The 21,919-nt window shown below is 39.1% G+C and overlaps 2 protein-coding genes across 7 annotated transcripts; one reads left to right on the forward strand and one right to left on the reverse strand.

Moving 5' to 3' along the window:
* Positions 1-47: 47 nt before the first annotated feature.
* On the forward strand, positions 48-19,397 carry LOC307043738 (selenocysteine insertion sequence-binding protein 2-like). Of its 3 annotated transcripts, XR_013809431.1 has the most exons (18): positions 48-278; positions 731-876; positions 1,565-1,742; positions 1,830-1,905; positions 1,994-2,205; positions 2,307-2,391; positions 2,484-2,578; positions 2,800-2,940; positions 3,031-3,120; positions 3,563-3,664; positions 4,046-4,175; positions 4,345-4,511; positions 4,592-4,721; positions 4,808-4,994; positions 5,128-5,503; positions 5,634-5,820; positions 18,891-19,108; positions 19,266-19,397. XR_013809431.1 is itself a non-coding variant. In XM_079688492.1 (17 exons), the coding sequence occupies exons 1-17, from the start codon at positions 270-272 to the stop codon at positions 7,722-7,724; spliced, it is 2,439 nt and encodes an 812-aa protein (XP_079544618.1). In that variant the 5' UTR covers positions 51-269; the 3' UTR covers positions 7,725-10,264. The 3 variants fall into 3 exon arrangements, 2 of the variants coding, with proteins under 2 accessions (XP_079544618.1, XP_079544619.1); XM_079688492.1 differs by lacking the exons at positions 18,891-19,108; positions 19,266-19,397 and adding an exon at positions 7,597-10,264 and having other exon boundaries at positions 51-278; XM_079688493.1 differs by lacking the exons at positions 48-278; positions 18,891-19,108; positions 19,266-19,397 and adding an exon at positions 7,597-10,264 and having other exon boundaries at positions 737-876; positions 1,830-1,904; positions 1,992-2,205.
* On the reverse strand, positions 11,333-21,860 carry prlrb (prolactin receptor b). 4 transcript variants are annotated; one of them, XM_079688517.1, is made up of 9 exons: positions 21,726-21,860; positions 19,999-20,168; positions 19,246-19,378; positions 18,166-18,335; positions 16,787-16,953; positions 13,611-13,752; positions 13,423-13,519; positions 13,267-13,336; positions 11,333-13,185 (listed from the first exon to the last, which is right to left on the reverse strand). In XM_079688517.1, exons 2-9 carry the CDS (start codon positions 20,057-20,059, stop codon positions 12,544-12,546), a joined length of 1,482 nt encoding a protein of 493 aa, XP_079544643.1. In that variant the 5' UTR covers positions 20,060-20,168; positions 21,726-21,860; the 3' UTR covers positions 11,333-12,543. The 4 variants fall into 4 exon arrangements, with proteins under 4 accessions (XP_079544643.1, XP_079544641.1, XP_079544642.1 ...); XM_079688515.1 differs by having other exon boundaries at positions 19,999-20,081; positions 21,726-21,837; XM_079688516.1 differs by having other exon boundaries at positions 19,999-20,078; positions 21,726-21,835.
* Between the last annotated feature and the right edge of the window lie 59 nt (positions 21,861-21,919).

Consider the following 21,919-nt stretch of genomic DNA (forward strand, 5'->3'; position numbering starts at 1 on the left):
AGTGTTGTTTGGAGCTTCTGAAGATGTGTTAGTTGGGATGTAAGCCAGAAGATGTCGCTGTTAGCTCTCCTCACTGCACACACTCAGCAGTTTCAGGCTGAACTAAGCTAGCTGCTATGCTATGCTATCAAACAGGTTGTTAGCCCGTAGAGCTTACACACTGTGGAAGTAGTTAGATAAACGCAGTAGCGTTGTGACAGGGAGCCTGACAACACGTGGAAGTCAGAGTGAACATGCGGATATGTGACTACATATAGGAAAACCCGAATATGGACAAGGTAGTTTACCGGAAATAACGTTACGATTGTTTTTTAGCTAGCAAATTAGCCAGTAACGCTAAAAAACCCTGTCGTGTGTAGCTAACTGCTAACTTTTGGATAACTTAAGTGCTTGTGTAGATGTTACTTTAAGTTAACAGCCCTATTACCGGATCAATATGCTGTTTTTTGAGACTTTTTGTAATGCATTTAGCTTCGAAAGTATACTCAAAAGTTAGGTCTATGTCACGTTAGCTAACCTAGATGTTGATTTGAGCTAACGGCTAAATAGTTTAATCTTTAACTGAACTAGAAACAAAAGTTGAGACTAACCAACTATTTAGTCTGAGAGAAGTGTGTGTCTAAAGTGATCTAGTAGTTTTGATATAAGTGTGGCAATACAAGGCTTCACTTGAATAACTAGCCAAAGGTCGTATTCCAGCAGACTGTTGACAATCTTTACTTTTCCCCAGGAGAGCAAACTGTCATCTGCTGCCCTGCAGTCTCCTGACTTGAGGCTGCAGTGGAGACAGAGAAAGGATCCTTCAGAGCCACACACAGCCTCATCCCCACCGCTAATGCTGCCAAATCCTTATGTGTCCGAACAGAGTTTAAGAGGGTAGGCGTATGATCAGAGATTTTGTTTTAACATCTTCATTTAGGAAATCAATCACTTTACCTTTTTGGTGTGTCTTTGTTGTTTGTGCATGGTGTTTGTTTTATTAGTGCAAGTAGTCAAAGGTCTATCAAATATAGTAGCCTAACAGACCGACAGTCAACTGAAATAAAGTCAACTGTTCTCTTAAATCTGTATTAGGATTTGTTTCTAAGAAAGATTGCAATACTGGATGTATGATAAGGGATAGTCTTTACATTGCTTTTCATTAGATTATGCTTTTATCCAAAGTGACTAAAGAAAACTGCAATGAAACATGAAGACATAAACTCAGAACCATAAGAATTCTGCAAGTACTCAAGCTTTCATTAGCCAAACCATTTTAGGTGTTTTCATAAGTCTTACTTCTATTGTGTTGTGAACATTTTATTTATACACTTATGTTGATCAATTGATTGTGAAAATGTAATTATAAAAGCCTTCAACGAGCATACACAAACTGACAAAAGGTATTCGTCTCCTTGTGGAAAAATGAAACAAATGTCTTTAAATTGTAATCTCTGTGTTGATGTCCAAGTGTTGTAATCAATAATTGTTTTCACTTATATTGGACCTATCTGTCTGAAGTTGAAGGGAACTCATAGACCGACCTCCAGCCCCTTATTTGTGTAAATATCCAAACTGTGTTAAGGAACTGGTCGTCAGGTCAGAGCCAGAAGCAGAATCCATCAAATATAAATGGAGCAACAGCAGAGGGAAAAGTAGTAGGCGTGTCAAGAAGCCATGGCTACAGCAGCAGCCGTCGAGTTAAAGACACCAGGGAGGATGTCCTGCAGAGAGAACGGTCCACACAGTATGCACAAGCAAAGGTTAGTTTCATTTGCACCTCTATCATTTTACAGGAAAAAAAAATTCTTTGTGAAAGTAATTTCAGCGATTTTTTCCCAACTTCACAGACATCAAAAGGCAACATTGGCTTCCCTGCAAAAGGCAGATTTCTGGGCAGGAACTCACTGGAAGCCCAGAAAAAAGGTACTAGGCATCACCCATGGCTTTGTTGAATTATTCCTGAATAATTATAATAATGTTTATTAAACTTTGCTTGTTATTGCACCTTTAGGTTTTAGAAGTGCCAGGTCAAACTCTGAAGGGAAGTCCAAACCAGCAAAGGAAGACTTGGCCCCATTTGAAGTGAAGATTACTGACTTCCCAGAGTTAGCTGGGGGTCCGATTGGCAAACCGGGCCCTCCGATAGCTTCAAGAGAAGGCTGGGGTCTAACTCCTCCTCCAACCCTGAGCCCACAAACACAAACATCAGCATCTTCATGGAAGGTGAGGAATGAAATGTGATGTTGTGCAGTTCGCACTGAATGCTCCACAAACGTAGAGTGCTACTCATACATTTGGTGTTACTGTAATTTTCTCTTGAATAGTCTGCCAGGAAAGAATCCCCAACACAGACTGACCCCCGAAAAATGTACACCAATGCTAAGCCAGATTCATCAGCTACGTCAACAGGTAAGAGAAAGTACCCGTAGTCAGCCTTTCAATGACTATAAGGCAGTGTCAGTTATATTTCATTTCATCTATGTATTTATTTCTGTGAGCAGGTCAGCCTGAGGTAACCTCCTGGGCTAATGTTGCCTCTCAGCCTCCAAAGAAACCTGTTCCTAAAGAGAAGACCATCAACAGCGACCACATGCAGGTTAGATTACATTTATATTTGAATTCAGCCTAGGAAAAAGTCTTAAAAGTTGTTGTATTTCGTTTTTAAAGTATTTGAACTTGATCTTTCTTGCCTGATACATGGCTTTTTATTCTGTTAAAGGTGTCAGTACCTTTAAGTAATACATGTCTTTGTCAGGTAATTATCTGGGTTTTTCTGCAGTCCCTTGTGCAACATTGTTTTCTGTCCCTTCTCTTCAGACGGAAGAAAGGACTGCACAGCAGGAAGAGGGAGCTCCAGGGAAGAAAAAGAGAAAGAAAAAGAAGAAGAAATCTAAAGGTGAAGATGCAGAAGCTGAGCCCGAAGAGCCAGCAATGTATCAGGCACCTCCTAAATTTGAGGTAAATGAAAATGATGTCTCTTTTTCTATATATAATATATTTAAGTATATTTGTGTTGGAGGATGATTTTGTTGCGTTTTGTCTTCTCAGGATGAGGAAGAGTTCCCTGGCTTGACTCCTGCTCTGACTGGGGCAGATAGATTGACAACCAGCAGCTATGCAGCAAAACTAGGCAATGAGGTAGAAATCAGTTTTTTCTTCTCCCAGATGAGTTTGCATAATCAAAACACTGTGTCTTTGACTGGTTTTGCTAATATGAAATTACGTAGGTGGAAAATCCACAGGTTAATGTCTTTAAAATGAGATCAAAACAAAATAGAACTAAGTGGGCTAAGCCCTCTTAAGCCCCCTATTGGCAACGGGCTTACTCATACTGCAGCTACCAACTGGAGCATGTAGGGATTTAATGAGTAGAATCGGAATTAGCTTTTTTATTTAAAGATATAGTTGATCAATATTGAATGCTCACCCAGTCTGGACAGCGCATGCCCTTGGGTCCCCAGCAAAACTCCTGCCACGTGTAAAGTAGCCAAGATTAACCAACAGAGACAGAAATTCCTTGCTTTTATAGTTGGAAGCAATTTGCAAAACACATATTGTGTTATTTCTTTTCCTTTTTAAGGAAAACCAAAGAGAAGTTGTTCAGCATCAGTCTGCTGACCAAACCAAGGAAAAATCAGCTGCCGGAAAATCTCAGCCAACAGAGACATCTAAGAAAGGACAGGTCGGTATTTTTTATCACAAATAAAACAAGTGTGAATTGTTTTCAAACTGTGTGTATCCTTAAGGAAACTGTACAAGCAAAGCAAGTGGGTTTTGCAGTTTCGACACAGGATATGTAGACTTTCTGTCCTGATGTCAATGGAAAGCTCATTCCACCATTTTGCCAAACCATGTTAAGTGTTTTCCTTAGTCTTACTTCTATTGTGTTGTGAACATTTTATTTATCAACTTATGTTGATCAATTGATTGTGAAATTGTAATGTACCATAGCCGTGTTAGGGGACCTTGGTCCAGCTTGCAGTGATGGAGTAGCAATCTGATTGGCTGATGCAGAGTTAACTACACAAATTGTTGAGAGAATTTTTGGTCTCCTGATTTTTAGAAAGCTGAAAAGGTGTCTGGGAAGAAAAGCAAAGTTCCTGTTCAGCTGGACATCGGAAACATGTTGGCCGCTTTGGAAAAGAAGCAATCTCAAAAAGTCAAGCAGGACGCCAAACCACTCGTTCTCTCAGGTGGGCATCTTGGACTATAATTCAATGGCTTTCTATTTCTCTTTTTTTCTTTATCTCTTTCTTAAATACTATTTTAAGTATATGTTGTTTGATTACACTTGCATTTCCTGGGACAATGCTTATTGATCTGTTGGTGTAAGGCATTTCAAATAAAATGATTTCTCTGTAGTTGGTGGAGGACTACCAGTTGTCCAGAAGCAACCATTAGTCCAGAAAAAGCCTCCCTGGCAGCAGGATAAAATTGCACACAATCCCCTGGATTCCACCAGCCCTTTGGTGAAGAAAGGAAAGCAGAGAGAGGTGCCAAAAGCCAAGAAACCAACTCCTCTTAAAAAGGTAAGTCAATCTCTGACTCTGTAGCAAACACAGATATTTCAGCCTTTGTTTTGTCTCTTATATTTCTGTCTTACATTCAGGTCATTTTAAAAGAAAGAGAGGAGAGAAAACAAAAACGTTTGCTGGAGGAGAGAGGGCTGCTGCCGGAAAGTGTGTTAAAACCTACCTGTGATGCAGAAAAAGAAGAACAGTGTGACACAAATGTACCAGGTCAGATCAAGCATGAGAAACAACACATAACATTACATTAGATCTTTGATTACAGCTGATATTTGATGTACTTTGTGCTTCTGCAGGTGAGCTCCGGAGTCCTACACCTACAGAAGAACTTGAAGATCAGTCAGAAATGAACTGCACAAGCCAAATGGTGAAAGAGGGCGATGAAGAGGAGGACAAAGAGGAGATTGTAGATGAACAACCCATCTCACCCCCTGTGCCCTGCCAACCCAGTCGACCCAAAATCCACAGCAGGAAGTTCAGAGAGTAAGACCGAAACCTGCACATCCAGTCACAAGTTGTAAACTATGTTTGTTCTCTGTCTAAAACATTTGATCTCACACAATTACTTAATGAATCACTGTTTGTCCCACATTTATTTTGTATATTTGTTGTACAGCTATTGCAACCAGATGCTGAGCAAAACCGTGGATGAGTGTGTAACGACCCTGCTGAAGGAGCTGGTTCGATTCCAGGACCGCCTTTACCAGAAGGACCCCATGAAGGCCCGCATGAAAAGACGCATTGTGATGGGGCTCAGAGAAGTCCTGAAGCACCTCAAACTCAGGAAGGTCAAGTGTGTCGTCATCTCACCCAACTGTGAACGCATCCAGTCCAAAGGCGGCCTGGACGAGGCTCTTTACACCATCATCGACACTTGTCGTGAACAACGGGTGCCGTTTGTGTTTGCCCTCTCCAGGAAAGCTTTGGGTCGCTGCGTCAACAAGGCAGTGCCTGTCAGCCTGGTGGGCATCTTCAACTATGATGGTGCACAGGTGGGGTTTATATTCATGTTCTGCGTACTTATCACTTAGAAGAAAGATGTCCTGGAAATGATTCTTAAAGCTGTTTTAAAATAAGCATATAAAAAGTTGTTTTAGCAAGCTGAAACTTTCTTACCCACAGGACTTCTATCATAAGATGATAGAGTTGTCATCTGAGGCCAGGAAAGCCTATGAGACGATGGTGTCAAGCCTGGAGCAGACAGGCCAGGAGGAGGCAGGGAACAATGAGGAAGAGCTGCAGATCAGCAGCCCAGCTGAGGAGGCGGAGCCCAGTCCTGACCCCACACAGCCAGAGGAGCCGGAGTACAGTAAGTGTCTGCTGTGATGCCATCTTCATATGAATGGGTCTAACAAAGTAAAAATAATTGAAAGCTTTAAAGATCCCCCAAACAATTTTATAAAACGTGTTAGAGGTCTCAGATATATACAAAACATGTCTCTGAAGTGTTTGGCTCGAAATACCAAACAGATCATGCATTGCAGCATCCCATAATCCCCTCTGTTTCAAAAGTGCTGATTCTGTGTCTGTAGCTTTAAATGCAATTGAGCTGCTGCTGGCCACGCCCCTCTGAGAGATGATTGGTTAAAAAAAAACACAATGGTACTCTAGGAGGATATTCAGGTGATACGGTTGGCGGGTGTTACCTTGGTTGTTTTATTGGCTAATGGTTACACAAGCCAAAAAACAGTTGTGACATTACAAAGTGGAACGTATCCATATAAATGGATTGGGACATAAATAGAGAGAATATATTTTCCTGAAACTTTCAGAACCTCTTTACACAGAGGGGACACGTATTTATTTGGGCTGTCAAGTTAACGCGTTAATAACGCGTTAACGCAAACATTTTTTAACGCCACTAATTATTTTAACGTGCGATTAACGCATGTGTATTTGTCCTCGGCCCGCCCCGTAGTTTCAGAGCCCAAAGGCTTGACGTTGTTGTTGTTAGTTGGATGGTGGGAGATTCTAGCGAGAGATATGGATACAAAAAAAGGTGTTTTAAACAGCAAGCCAAGCACACAGCTGATGCTGACAGCCCCGCTCCTGCCGCTCGCTTGCGGCAGACCACGCTTGAAAGTTTGCCGGGGAGATGCCTGGACATCAACAGCGATAGCTAAATGGGTGGCTACAGCTTAACATTGTGGAGGACGAGGGGCTGCGTTAGATCATTCGGATCGCATCCAACGTGTCGACTGCACATCACAGCGCATTATTTTGACCCACAGTGGGAACTTCAGTCTCATGCTCTGACTGAAGATGAAGACAGAGGAGCGGCATTTCGCCGACAACTGTAAACAGGCTTGTCTGTTTGAGCAACTGGCTCAGGGCTGCACGATTTGGGGAAATAATTGCGATTTTTCTGACAGTGATTGCGATTCGATTTGTGATATTTGTTTTTAAGCGACCCAACGGAGGTTTATTGTAAAATGCGGCCATATCTCCGGCTAGGAAGGTCGCATCAACGTGCTCCCGTCTCTAGCACCCCCGCAGCCCGAGCTACGAGTGAAAGAACTAAACTTACATGAAACTTCCGTTGGGTTGCTTTAAAGTCAAGCTTCAGTTTAAGATTCACCCTGTAATAGAAACATGTGATGGAGTATTACTAACCTGACTCAGATGGTTTGTTTCACCAAACCATCTAGGAAAGCTCCATTGGAAGCCATTTGGAAAAGTATTTCAAAAATACTTGGCAGGCGATTGGATTAATCTGTCTATCACCTTCTGTTGAGAATATTCAGGAGAATATTTGTCATTGTTCAAATGATAATAAACAAACATTTGAATAAAGCACATTTGTCCACTCATATGTTGATAAGAGTATTAAAAACTTGAAAAATATTCCTCTAAGGTACATTTAGAACAGATCAAAAATGTGCGATTAATTTGCGATTAATCGCGATTAACTATGGACATCATGCAATTAATCGTGATTTAAATATTTTTAATCGACTGACAGCCCTAACATTTATGTATAAAAGACATGAAAAAGTGGATTTTGCATAATAGGTGACCTTTTAATACAATAACAGAATTCACTGCTGAAAGTCAAATAATCCTCTTTTTGTATTTCTCCTTCCAGTGAAAATTTGGAAGAAAATGTTGGAGAAGGATTGCAACCACACATTTCTGAACTTTGAAGAGCAGCTGAGCTCCATGCGCTTAGACAGTGAATGTACAGAAAACACTGAAGAAGATGAGAAGAGTTGACAGTGGCCAATCTCTCTGTGCCTAAACAAATAATGAACTTAATCGTGCTGATTATATGTTTGGAAGAAACTTGGATGGGATAATCCAACATGCAGAAAAGGATTAATGCAAGCTGCTCTGCTTCAGTGATTCATCTCAACCTTAGGATTTTTTCAGGAAGTCAATCATTTTGGTAAAGTTGCAATGAATGTCTTATTTTCTTTTTGAAAATCTTAAGTAATATTTTAGTTTTGAGTTGAAGATAATCAGGCAGAGCCATGTATGTTAGAGTTTGCGTGGGTTAGAAACTGGAGAGGATTAATCACTGACTTTATAGGACCAAACCACTCATTTGAAGAAATCCCACAATATGAATTTTGAACCATGTGGTCTGTGATCAGAGTAGAGGACGAACAGGGGTTTATGTACCGTGTGTAGAAAAATCAACCAGTTACACAGTACAAAGAAATGATCAGTGGTGACTTCTGCCCTGAAACCATTATGGTGCTTGTTGACCTCTTATCAATTCAGTTTAAAGTATATCCTGTCTGCCATTATTTGTCAGGGACATTAGAGTTAGAACAGGAAATGTAGCAATGGACAAGGTGAATTGCCAAACGCAAACTGAAATAGGGCTTAAATAAAGTCAAATAATATTTACAACTGGTGAAATGGGAGGAGGAAACTAAATACTATATTCAAGCTTTTGAATTCAAATATAATGTTTCTTGTTAGGAAAATATATTGAGAAACTCAATGCATCCACCTGACACTGAAGTTGTCACCTTTTATAGTATACTGTTTTTGCTTTTAGCATAAGAACAACAGCATATTAAACCAATATACACTAACAATACATCATAACAAAGATGACATTTAAAAAATGCCACATTTTTAGGTTTCAGATTTCCTTTCCATTGATGGGGAAGTGTCAGATGTGAATTCACACACAGTGTGGGACGTTGGAGCGCTGAGTTTCTCACACAGTCACACTCATTGTTATTTTTTCTTATTGTTTGTGTTACCTCCTATTGATCAAATATGTGGAATCATGTATTTACCCTTTTTTCAAAAATAATTACACATTTTCCTGTACATTTTTGCACAGATTTTTACAGGTTTACAAAGCGTCTAATTAATTTTCATTTCACAAGCTCAAAATCTTATTGATCTTAGATCATCCATCTTTGAGTCCTAAGTGCCCCTTCTTGCATAGGAATGAAAATACACTCCTTAGTAGAGCCTGTAGTTTTAGTTTTCCACACGTTTGTAGAACTACCTGTGATTAGGTGTGAATGGCAGCATATGATAATGTTAAGGAGCATTACAAGCTGTTAATTTAATTAAAATGGTTGTTTTGTGAGTTATCTTTGAACCCACATAGTAAGGAATTATAAAATAGCCTAATGATACAACAGGAATAATCACAAAGTGATACTGTAGGTGTCAATCACGCTTTGAAAAAGCAATACATGGCAACATTTGAAATGTTAAAACTAATTAGTTCAATTTCAGAGGACTCGGATGAACACTACAGAAGAGAATACTTACATTGTGACTTATGAATATTGAGGAATAATTAATATGTTTAAATTGCGAAAAGAAGATGTAATGTCAACTTGTTTCTAAAATGTCTTAAACAATTTGCAGGGAACAGCAGAAAGACTTTCCTTAGGAAGTTGCCTCAACATTTTTGAATGAATCTTAGACTACAGCCATCAGCTGCTCAGATCAAGCATCATGGGAGTGAGCACAGCCTTTAAAGCTTCATAACTAACACATAATGTCTTCATTTGCTGTGTCATTGCAAACTGTCGTGTAAAGATGAACATGAACCGGTTTTGTGGGCTATGACTATTTCTTGGCTCTAAGGAATTACAAATGAAAGAAAAGTGAAATAGCCCTAGGAAAAAGACTACCTGTAAAGTGGCAAAGTTCTGTGGTGGTGAGAGACCAAACTGTGATTCAAGGGGAATTTAAAACTGCTTGAAGATTTTAACCAATTCCAGTAGGATGAAAACTAATGTGAAGTATACATTCTCAAGGCAAGGGTGGTTATGGAAAACATTTCCTGTGAGTATCAAGATACAAGCAATATTTTTTTCTTTTATAGATTTGTCAGTCGCATGTAAAATAGGAAATACAAATTCAGGTTATAGTTGATACATTTTAATTCAAGCTGAATAACAATGTACGGTGTCAATTGAATTGAATAAATGCAGTGTTTACTAAAAGTTAGTGGGGGTCATTAATAAACATGAGTAAGAGAAGTGGACCGAGTACGCTTTCCTGAGGACTCCCCAAACTCAGAGAGAGTCTTCTAAAAGTTTAAAATGAAAAAGATATAGATTAGATTAGATTACTTTATTGTCATTCAAAAAATGCAAGCACAGTGTAACGAAATTAAGGAGGGTCTAACCAGAGTACAAAACAGTCAGTTATATACACAATTATCAGAAGTATACATTCTTTTGATATGTTTTGATATTTTAATGATGTGTCATGTGTAAGAGTAAATAGTTAAACTCTTGACTTAAATAAAGAATCTTGGAAATGTTGAATTATAGAAGAAAGTGTTTATTTGGGGAAAAGAGGTAAAACAGCTTAAAACAGAGCTGGAAAAAAGTAGATGGAAAATAAACAAGTGAAAAACAAAATGCATGCACTCTTCTTTTGTCCTTAAACTGAGGCAATCCAGGGCTTACATTGCACTCGGCGCTTAAAAGTGCAACAATAAACACACCTTTCAAATGCACTGTCTGCTATCTTTGTTTCTTTAAAAACAGATTCATAAAAAGATATCACCCGTGTCAAGACATTGGAATACTCTATCCTTACATGGACATAAAAACAAATCTATATTATTTAAAGAGTAATATAAAGTTAACTCAATGTTTGAGCTATTTTAAAGTCCTCATTTAAATACATTTCATATTAAGGAAATAAATATAAAAAATAGAGCAAAGCTGTGTCTTTATTTTACACATCCCAGATAAACTAGAATGACCCGAATTTACCAACAGACTGCACATTTTAAAACGGATTCTGTGTGTGTGCTGTAGAGCTCCATTGTTTTCTGAAAATAACTTGAAAACCGCTCTGTGGCCCCAGTTGATGTTCAGCAGGTGTAATATCTATCATATTCAGCATCTAAGTTTAGCTAATAAGACCTAAACAACAATATACAGTTGAGGCTGATTTGAGTGTCATTAGTTTGTCAATTATTTTATCAAAAACAAAAGTTTTGTACACATTTTAACATAATAATGGTGTTATATTATTTCGAAATATTAAAGGTCCCATGACATGGCCATTTCTACTGATCCTAATTCCATTGTTGAGGTCTACTAGAATAGATTTATACTGTGCAATTTTCCAAAATCACATTGGTTTCTCATACAGCATCTCTGTATAGTATGTGTATTCACTCTCTGTCCTAAACGGCTTGTTGGAGCTCCTGCCCAGTGGCGGTTCTAGACCAATTTGACTGTGTGTGGGGGGGGGGGGGGGGGGGGTTCAGGCTGGGGCCAGTTATTTTCTGAGTGGGGCCCAATAAATGCAGGACGAAAAAGACAAAGACAGTATGAAGTAATTGCGCATAAGAAAACAATGCAATACAGTTGTTGGTATTTGTTTCATTACACATATTTATTTCAGATACTTATAGTTAAAGTTTTTACGCTCTAATGCAGGGGTCTCCAACCTTTTTTAGGATAAGAGCTACTTTCAAAATATAAAACTAATCGTGAGCCACTTTTACTCCTCTTTTGTTGTTTTTTGCAGTATATTTAGCACACTTTAACATTATTATATGCTTACCTTTAACGTTAGTGTGTTGTTTGGGTCTGTGGGACCCATTTTCAGTGTTTACTAAAAGAAAATGTATGCAATTTAATTATTTTTAACCTGATTTATTTGGGGTGTGGACCGCACATCCTCAAGGGGGGTCCGCGGGCATGGACCTCCGGGAATAGTTTTTTTTTAAATGTTGAAGTTATATGCATCAATCTGGTGCACTTATTTTTTGCTGAGGGGGCTGCTACAGCACCCCCATCTGCAAGGCTCCACTAGCACCCGCACCCCCAAAAGCGGCGCACCTAGTGTAAGCGCACCACAGTTTCGCCGCTGCGAGGCTCCACTTACTCGCTAGGGTGTACTTTGAGGGTTTGTGACTCTGCAGACCGTTTACATGCATAAAAACATTCATAACACACAAGGGGACGGGTAATAACCGGAAAAGCATGACATGAGACCTTTAAGCTAATTATCTAGGGATACATGTAAAAACATTTCACAACAATACATTTAGATTGTCAACCTCATGGTAGAGGAAGTTCATCCATGGAGAACATTAATATCTGTCCGAAAAGACATGCAAATCCTCCCTTGTTTGTCAATACATGTTACTCGGTGGTGGTAGAGGAAAAATTTGATTCACTGAGGATGGAAAACATGCATGTCTGAGGACGATTTTGATCTCAAGCTTTGTCAATGTATAAGTAAATAGTTTGAATCATTGGAAGCAGGAGAGAAGTCAATGTCATTAGAGTATATCATAAAAAAAAAACTTAAAAAAATCTGTAACACATTTTCCAGTAATCTATCCCATGGTTGTTACATTTTCACTCTAACACTAAAATGTCAATATCATGGATGTTGTAAAAAGGAAAAGGTTGGTTTATCTTCTGTTGAACATGAATGTCTGTTCCAAATTCCAATGCAATCCAGACAATAATTATGACTACAAATATAGAATATTTGCAGCCTTTTTCTTTAACTCTCAACAATAAATCAGGACATATTACTTTTATATTTTTACACTGAATATAAAACAAAAACTTTACATCAAAGGTAGTGCAGGGATTGTATCTACATATCCACTATCGCTGAGTTCTGTGCATACATGAGGTTTTCTTGGCTTGTGAAGGGCACAGTCTGTGTAGTGGTTTCCCTCGTCTTTACAGGACAGATCAGCTGCATTCTGTTTCTGCAGGACGACCAAATGATCACTCTCCACCTCTTTCACCCTGCTGTAGTCCTCTGGTATTCCCTCTTGTCTCTGAAAGTGTATATAGCCAGAGCTCTGGACCTTTTCTTTCTCGAGGAAAAGAACATTATCACTTTTCACCTCTTTAACTCTGCTGTAGTCCACATGCTTCACATCGACGTTTTCCACATGTCTCTGAAAATCCACATAACCTGAGTTCGTGAATGGTTTGTTGTTGTTATCCACTTGGCTAATTTCCTCATCCTTTTCCCAGTCATTTTTGTGGCAGGGTGACTCTTTAGAATGGATTTCGGAATCGAAGTGGAAGCAAGCAGGAATCAAGCTTTTCTTCCTTTTCTGAGAGTTAGACGAAAGCCAATCTTCATTTTCAGTCACAATTAGGTAATCCTCCATCTGGTCCTCCCAGACAAAATAAATAGGAGGAAAGCTCTGTTTGATGATCAGGACATTGTCGACGTCGTCAGATCCCCCACTCTGGAAGTTATTTAGAGTAATTTCAGTACATTATGACCTCAACCAAATCCCCAAAAGTGGGAAATCATGATTTAGTGTTACCTGGAGAAGTTGAGAATTGATTCCTCTTATCTTTGGACCAGGAACAGGGGGGAGAACCCACTGCTTTACCCTGGGGAACAAAGGGGAGTCAGTCAAAGCATCCTCATCTTGACTTTCTATTAAGAGTTATACATCTTTTTTGCCGGAGATACATACGATTTCCTCTTCGCGATTAAAATCAACCCTGCCATTATGAATAGGATGGCAGAGAGGATAGAAATCAACATCGACAACGGTCTCTCATTCTGAAGATCTAAGTACAAAAGGACAAAATAAAAAACGTTTTCAGTAATTAGTCATGCTTGCAACAGTGGCTGCCTCACCAAAGAGCTTCCGAGACTTACAGTTGGAGATTTTCACAAAGGTGGTGTTGCTCCACTCGCTCCAGGAGCCGTGATCTAGTAAGCAGCGGACCTGCACCGTGTACACCCCCCCAGGACTGACGCTGTACAGGCTGAAGTGAGTTTGCGTGCCTGACGTGTACTCCTAGAGAAATACAGAAGACAAAATGTTTTAACTGAATTACAGTAGGATGATTAAAATATGCTGAATGAAACAGAAACAGAGTCTGTAGAATAGAATTGGGTCAAAGTTGAAACTCCTGTTGACAGTCCTGGAGGAGACTGTTATTGCCCTCTACTGGATTGACCAAACGACTGTTTAAAAGTCTACCAGATTTCAAGAGAAGTTATAGATAATTACAATTTTCACCAGTTTGGTCAGACAACTTTGGGTCCCAAATGCCTCCTAAAATAATGAACATTTTTATTCCAACTCTGTACTTTTCCAGTTTTTTTCTACCCACCAGTTCCTTGTTTTAATTTGTGTCAATCATGTTTCCTAAAGGAAAATTAAGTGAAAGAGGCACATTTAGGATTTACCTGTTTCACACTTCACTTTGCAAATGATGACTTGAATACAGTCAGTCACATTATCTTATATACACTGAACAAAAATATAAATGCAACACTTTTGTTTTTGCTCCCATTTTTCATGAGATGAACTCAAAGATCTAAAACATTTTCTATATACACAAAATAACCATTTCTCTCAAATATTGTTCACAAATCTGAAAAAATCTGTGATAGTGAGCACTTCTCCTTTGCCGAGATAATCCATCCCACCTCACAGGTGTGGCATATCAAGATGCTGATTAGACAGCATGATTATTGCACAGGTGTGCCTTAGGCTGGCCACAATAAAAGGCCACTCTGAAACGTGCAGTTTTGCTTTATTGGGGGGGTCTGGGGGGGTCCGAAAACCCTAGGGTTAAACCCTAACCCTAACATGTCACCCAGTGGTCCCGGATGTTTTCTGAAAAGCCCCAGATGTTTCACTAAAAGAAAAAAATATATATATATATTTTTTTTTTTTAAATGTCTCGTGAGTAATGTGCAGTACCGGAGTCCACCAGAGAGGCAGCCGCTGCGGGACATTAGCCTGCGTACTGCGTAGCCTTCCCTGCCCTGAAGAAGAAGTGATCCTTCCTAGTGCCTGACAAGTTTTAAGCTAATAGCCTATGGATATTAGAAAGTTATTTTCATCGAAGCAGGCGCCACAAGTTGCAGCAGCAGCAGCAGTGTCAGCAGCTGACAACAATGTCATCACCAGCAGTGAAGAAATGGATGATGTTTCAGGTTTGTGAATCTAATGGTGATATCTGCGAGAGTGATGTAACGTTAATGTTATAGCTAGTAAACATGGAGTAACCACACTAAGTATTACCTTATATGTTAGTATTTATACAGAACATGACTAAAAATTATCCTAAGATGTAACGTTAACCCTTCATCCCTCAGTCTATTTTTAAGACACTAAAATAACGTATTCAGATTTTTATTTTTATTTTGCGAGTGGAATTATACCGGCTCTCGTTTCAGTACATAACAACGGAACCATAGCAACGGAACTGACAGGCAACCCTCTGAATCAGACTCTGATTGGCTGTGACTGCATCCACTCAGAGTGTGGGGAAACGTGACTCTTACACTCTTTACGTCACAAACAAAGATGGTGGATGAGAATAGATCTATAAAACGATAAGCAATGCACCAGAATCAAGGTGAGACTATCCGCATCGTTTAAAACTCTACGCACATTTGTTTCACCAAAATAAGTAAACGACTGTGTTTGAGTGAGTTAAGGCATTAGTTTGCCTCATTAAAGGGTGTTAATGAATAAGTGTTCTCCAGTGCCTTTTGTCCGCTTTAAGGTATTATTAAGGAAGGGTTAATGTTGCTCTCAAAGTGCACTAGATTGATGCTTTTAACTTCAATATTTAAAAAAAAATCTTCCCGGGGGAACATGCCGGACCCCCCTAGAGGAGGCGACGACCCCCCTAAAGGATGTTCGGTCCACCCCCCACTTGTAAAAAAAAATAGCACTTTACCCTGCACCCACCCCCCCAAACAAATCCTTGGCTAAGCCCCGGATCTCCTACAATCCTAAATCCGCCACTGATGTCACCCATTGAGCATGTTTGGGATGCTCTGGATCGGCGTATACGACAGCGTGTTCCAGTTCCTGCCAATATCCAGCAACTTCGCACAGCCATTGAAGAGGAGTGGACCAACATTCCACAGGCCACAATCAACAACCTGATCAACTCTATGCGAAGGAGATGGGTGACATGTTAGGGTTAGGGTTAGGGTTTAACCCTAGGGTTTTCGGACCCCCCCAGACCCCCCCCCCCCAATAAAGCAAAACTGCACGTTTCAGAGTGGCCTTTTATTGTGGCCAGCCTAAGGCACACCTGTGCAATAATCATGCTGTCTAATCAGCATCTTGATATGCCACACCTGTGAGGTGGGATGGATTATCTCGGCAAAGGAGAAGTGCTCACTATCACAGATTCTTTTAGATTTGTGAACAATATTGGAGAGAAATGGTTATTTTGTGTATATAGAACATGTTTTAGATCTTTGAGTTCATCTCATGAAAAATGGGAGCAAAAACAAAAGTGTTGCATTTATATTTTTGTTCAGTGTATTTTCTCCACTGATGATAATTGCAAAACAAAAGGGCTTATTACTGTTCATACAAACATACAGTAAGGGATGAAGAAGAAAGTAGTGCTGAAACTAATCTGCATATAATTTTTCTCGGACTAATTATCTGTGCCATAAAATGGCAATAACGTTTTTTTTTGTCCAACCCTTAGTCCAAAAGTGAAAGATATTCAGTTGGCTATCTTATAGGACTAAGCAAATTATCACCATTGAGAAGCAGGTACCTTTGTATTCAATCAATTCATCAGTTTATGGTTTCAGCTCTAAAACAAACCCCAAAAAAATCAGAAAACATTTATAACAGATTTTAAATCATGGATTGTCTAGTTTCGGCCCTCTTGGTGAAACTGTCCTGCACAACAAACACACTGTGAGTCCCATGAGTCCACATTTAGTTTTGGGAACTCAAAAGGGTAAAAACACAACTGTAATACTACTTGATGCCACTGTGAAGGATGTGTTTGTGTGAAAATTCTTTTGTAGGAATTCAGTTTTTACAATTTCAAACCCACCCTCCAGTTGTTGCTGTTATCTTTTTTGACCCTTAGTTCATATTTAATAGTGACCCAACCGGATCTGGTGTCTGTGTTAGAGGGAGGCATCCATCTGACGTGGAGAGATGGACTGGCCTCTCTCTCTTCTACCCGCAGCGTTACATTTCCAGGAGCATCGGGCTTCACTGTCGAGACAGAACAACAGTCTGAGCCCAGAGTCATACAAGAAATGCTGTGTGCTAAATGATTAAGCCAACATGCTAATATATACAAAACAACAATACAAAAATTACTTAAAAATAAAATAGATCCTGTCAGTCATTGTAAAGAGAAAACATCCCGGAAATAATTTAAAACAATATAACCAACGTATTGGACAAATACAACTGTTTACCTGACGAGAATTTGAGTGATCACAAAATAAGATCAGCATTCCTCCTGAGAGGGACATTTTGTGTGTACCACGTTTTATATCAATCCATTCAATGTTTGTTGAAATATTTCAGTGGATAAGCGGAAACTGACATATAGCAGTGGAGCTATAGAAAGGTACATTTCATGTCAATCCATACAATAGTTGTCGAGGTATTTCTGTAAGTTAAGATCCCTCAGACAAAATCTAATTAAGTTGATTCATTATTTTCCTGCATGCAACGTGTTCCTGCTCCACATGTACAGTAGTAAGGAGACCACATTCAAACACCAAACTAAAGCTGTGAAATCTGATCCTGGACTGTACACAAGTTTCACACCAGTCCCAAACCAGTTCCTCCTCATTCTGTTCAGGCTTTCTTCTGTGCCTCTTTTCCGTCTGTCAGTTATTTTCCATTCTTCTAAACTCAATAAGGCTGCACAGCCAATAAAACTGATTAGCTGAATCAATACAGATCATTTTCTGCTGCTTGCTGTCTTCTACTCTAAGGAATACACAGATCGAGGGGCTGTCAATAGGTCAAAGGGTATCGCTTCAAGTGTGACACCAGTGAGCAAGGAAGATATTCTATAAATATGCTGGATTATAAATAATTCAATACTCTAATATAATTGAATGAGTAATTAAACATGTTTTAACTTCATTTAATTTAATCAGTGGCAAAAAACCTCAACTATTTCCTTTGTGGTTCGTTGTTGTCAAGCAACAGACCATAAAGGAATGTGACCATTGATAAAGACATTATAGTAAGTAGTTCAGTGAAGAGCCAAATCCACAGGAATTATATTCCACAGTCCAAGGTCCAGAAATAACACTATAAGGATCAGATTTTCAAAACAAATTCATTCTTCATTAGTTACTGTGTTTGTCTACATTTTGGTTTTCCTGCTTGGTATCATTGTCTTTACTTAAATAAGGATGATGTTCATATCTTTATTTTTACTTATTTTTGGTAGAAACATACCGATTTCCATCACATCCATCTTGAAGGGGTCTGAAGTGGCATTCCCGAGGGCATTGGAGGCCATTACAGTCAGGTAGTAGTCGACCCAGATGGAGGTGTGGTTCTTGTCAAAGAAGCAGGAGTTCCTCCCAGCTGACAGATAGTCCGGACACTCGTACGTCCCCTCCAATCTGTACGTAGACAAATAAACCATTCAGTGACCAGTGAACACTGCTCAGGGCATTCTGCTGACAGGAAAGCAAGTCAGCATCGTAAAACTGTGCTGTGGGCAGTAAATACATGTTGACACTTAATAAACAAGTACAAGGCTGGACTTGATGTCTACAGAGTCTGTTCATAACCACTACAACATCATCCTTAATGTCAGACTTTTTGTCATTAAAAACAATGCCATGTATTGTGGCCTTTTTTAAGATTGGAATTAGGCAAATATACATGCTAACATCAATTAACTAACATGCTGATGACAAGCACTAAACACAAGCTACAGCTGAGGGTGAGTATTGAAGTTATTCGGGCATTAACCGAAGTATTGGTTAACATCAATGGCATTGGGGATCCCTAGTAAGGATTCATCCTCACGGGACCTTGACGGTCTGTATAACGTTTTATGGCAATCCTTACAGTAGTTGTTGAGATATTTCGAACCAAACTAGTGGACCTAAAAATTGATGCTGCCAACATTTGAAAAATGTTTAACCAGCGTTTTTTTTACATTTTCTCAGGCCAGAACGAGTGAGGGTCACACAGGTGAAACGTTTTGGAGTCTACTTGCACAGCAACAAAGATTCGTGCCCAGGTGACTACTGTGTCCGCAAGAGAGCCTGTAGTTTTCCACTTGCCTGTCTCCATCACTACAACTCAACAACAGAAGCTTCACTTTCACTGGTGTGGGTGATAAACTCCTTGGTCTTTATGGGACTTATTGGGGTCAAAACATACTGTGAGTACTGGTTTGATGTTTTGTTTTGGGTCATTCACCTCGATCTCACCTTTCCTACAACTTTTACTGTGACCTGTTGAATCCATGCACAATTCTCAAATTCCCAGTACATTTTAAACAAAGCTAATTGGACTGACCTTTCTCTCTCGTAATACAGGTGATGGGTGGTGGGCAGCCCCCCGTCAGAGCCTGGCTCCCACCAGCAGGTGAACGTCTCCTTCTCTGGGGACCTGCAGCTGAGCAGGACCGGTTCCCCTGGTGCAGACATGCCTGGCAACACAAGAGACAAACAAACCTCGGCGCGTAAATCCAAACTCAGTAGCAGTAATATATGAAACAACAGAAACGTATTTAAAATGACAAGTTAATGGGTTGTTTGGAACCTTTGTTTAATGAAACTGCACACGTTTTTGAAATATGTCTATCTAAGATTTCTTCATCCAACCAACAATCCTGGAAGATTGGATTTGTTTCGACACAGTATTGAATAAGTTGTTCTTGTTCTCTTGTGACGTCTATTTTGTATAAAGCATTTTGCCAGCATGGTGGATAATCTAGAGAAGATACTGTGAGCAGCATCCAGTTTATTAACATAGTTTGGTTTAATTTATTTTATAGAATAAAATTATCTTAGGTACTTTTCTTTCAGCAGTAATGGAACAATTTGTAATGCTGTGGGCACTGAACAAATATCAGAGGTAGATCTCGAAACTTATACAAATAAATCCAAAATCTGTTTGTCTAGTTAGATACAGTATATATATAATATATATAGATATTATTTGGAGGAAAGTATTTTTATTTATTTTTTGTAAACAGACCCACAACTAACAAAACAACTAACCAAACAACTAACCAAAAACAACTAACTAAAGAGCCTTTCCACTTACTGCTGGACTGCACAGCTGCAGTCAGCAGCAGGAGCAGTGCCCCCCGAAGATCTCTCCTCATCCTGGCACAAACCGTCACACTGCTTGGTCCGAAACAGGAAGTGACATTACCAACAAGCGGTTAATGATGCGATATAAACCCGTGGCTTGGCTGCGTGCCTTGTTATGACCTAAAACAAGGAGATATAAAGGGAAAACAACGAGGAGAAGCAATAATTGTTTGTACATGTTGTAGCCAATACATAAAGGCCCTCACCGGATACAATCATAACATGATATACTACAGTATGAAGAAATATGTGAGAATCAAAACGACAGTATAATTTCAACTCTTTCATCGAGGGGATCTGCAACATTACCCAAAAAAAGCTTATAGAGTTGTGAAGGCGAGACTGGTTTCAAATATCGATTTACCAGAATTAACTCCAAATAGGATTCAACTATAACCTGGTGATATTGTGTTAAATTAGTCAAACAAAACAGTTTATATATAATACGCAGAAATATAATTTACAACTATTTCACAACTTACATTTTTTGTTTGTTTAGCTCATCTCACTCATTGGTGTAATAGTGAACATTGGAAATAGCTGCAATGGACTTTAGACCACTTTTATGCACTTCCCTATTTCATAAAGCACACACACACACACACACACACACACACACACACACACACACACACACACACACACACACACACACACACACACACCAGCCCACTTCCTGCTGTTTTTGGACTTGTTAAACATGTTCTGAGGTAGCCTGATTTATGCTCCCTGGATCAGACTGCCTGATCTTTTTAACAACACTGAACTGCTTGATGCAATTATTCACCTGAACAGGTGTGGGAAAGCTTCCTCCAGCATGTCATTTACAGGATGCCACAATGGTAGGAGGTTACACCTTTGCAATTATGTTTTTCTTGTTTTTTATACAATAACCTCAGTGAAAACTAGTTCAGTTTCATGAGTTTGAACAAAATTGCTTGAGCAAGGCGGGCTACAGGAGACATTTCTTTCAGTTCTGACAGAAGACAAGCAGAGATTGACATTTTAAAAATAATAAGCTAAATATTCAGCATTAAACTTGAATTTAGCAGTTTGTCTGTGGTATTATGAATGTTATATGCACATGGCAGCCATTCTTACAAATGATCAAATCATATATAAATGCATCATAATTTATCTTTGCATTCATATATCAGACACAACAAGTTTAAATCCTCAATTTTTCTGTGCCAAGACAACAAATAATAATATCAGGATTAGCTTGGAATTTAAGATTTGCGTTTCTATATCTACACTGTAGCTACTGTGCATGTGTCAATAATGCCTTAAATGGAAGGATGCTTCAGTGCCCCACCATAATGTAAGTATTACTTTAGACAACAAGCCACGGAGATTAAGAACACAAAAAGCAACTGTGATAATATAGCCTATCCTTAAATAATCAAATAAAGAAATGCTCTCTTCAGTTTAATCATACAGTGTTTCGTTTTTGTTATAGGTCCAGTTATCAAAATAATAAATCAATACACAGCAATCAAATGTGTCATTGGCCTATGTGATCACAGAATATGTGAAAATAACAGGGCTTTACACTGCTCTTGATAGAAACTGACAACTACACACTAAGCTACTCGAAGGTAATAATAAGTATGTTTAATGCATATTATTACATACAGCACACAAACTCAATGAACATTATTAAATCTGTTTACTTACCTCTTCAGGGCGGGTTTTGTAACATAAAACTGGTGTTGACACATCGAGAAGCCTTCTTCAGTTTTACATTACATGGACGATCTCTTCACACCTGACAACCGGTGTGTCTGGCACCTCAGGTATGAAATGATTTTAGGGAGGAGGTGTCCTGTGAAACATGGAAGAGGAGGGGCTTGTTGTCGTCACAAATTGCC

This window comes from Notothenia rossii (assembly GCF_949606895.1).
Source record: "Notothenia rossii genome assembly, chromosome: 6".
Taxonomy (NCBI): Eukaryota; Metazoa; Chordata; class Actinopteri; order Perciformes; family Nototheniidae; genus Notothenia; species Notothenia rossii.

Excerpts from the sequence above, each read along its gene's own strand:
- LOC307043738 (XM_079688492.1), top strand. Across the intron at positions 2,206-2,306 it reads CATCAGCATCTTCATGGAAG|TCTGCCAGGAAAGAATCCCC; the intron begins GTGAGGAATGAA and ends TCTCTTGAATAG. Across the intron at positions 3,665-4,045 it reads AGACATCTAAGAAAGGACAG|AAAGCTGAAAAGGTGTCTGG; the intron begins GTCGGTATTTTT and ends CCTGATTTTTAG.
- prlrb (XM_079688515.1), bottom strand. The coding sequence starts at position 21,769 with ATGTGTCAACACCAGTTTTATGTTACAAAACCCGCCCTGAAGAG. Across the intron at positions 13,337-13,422 it reads TTAATCGCGAAGAGGAAATC|GGTAAAGCAGTGGGTTCTCC; the intron begins GTATGTATCTCC and ends TTTGTTCCCCAG. Across the intron at positions 13,186-13,266 it reads TCAATTCTCAACTTCTCCAG|AGTGGGGGATCTGACGACGT; the intron begins GTAACACTAAAT and ends AATAACTTCCAG.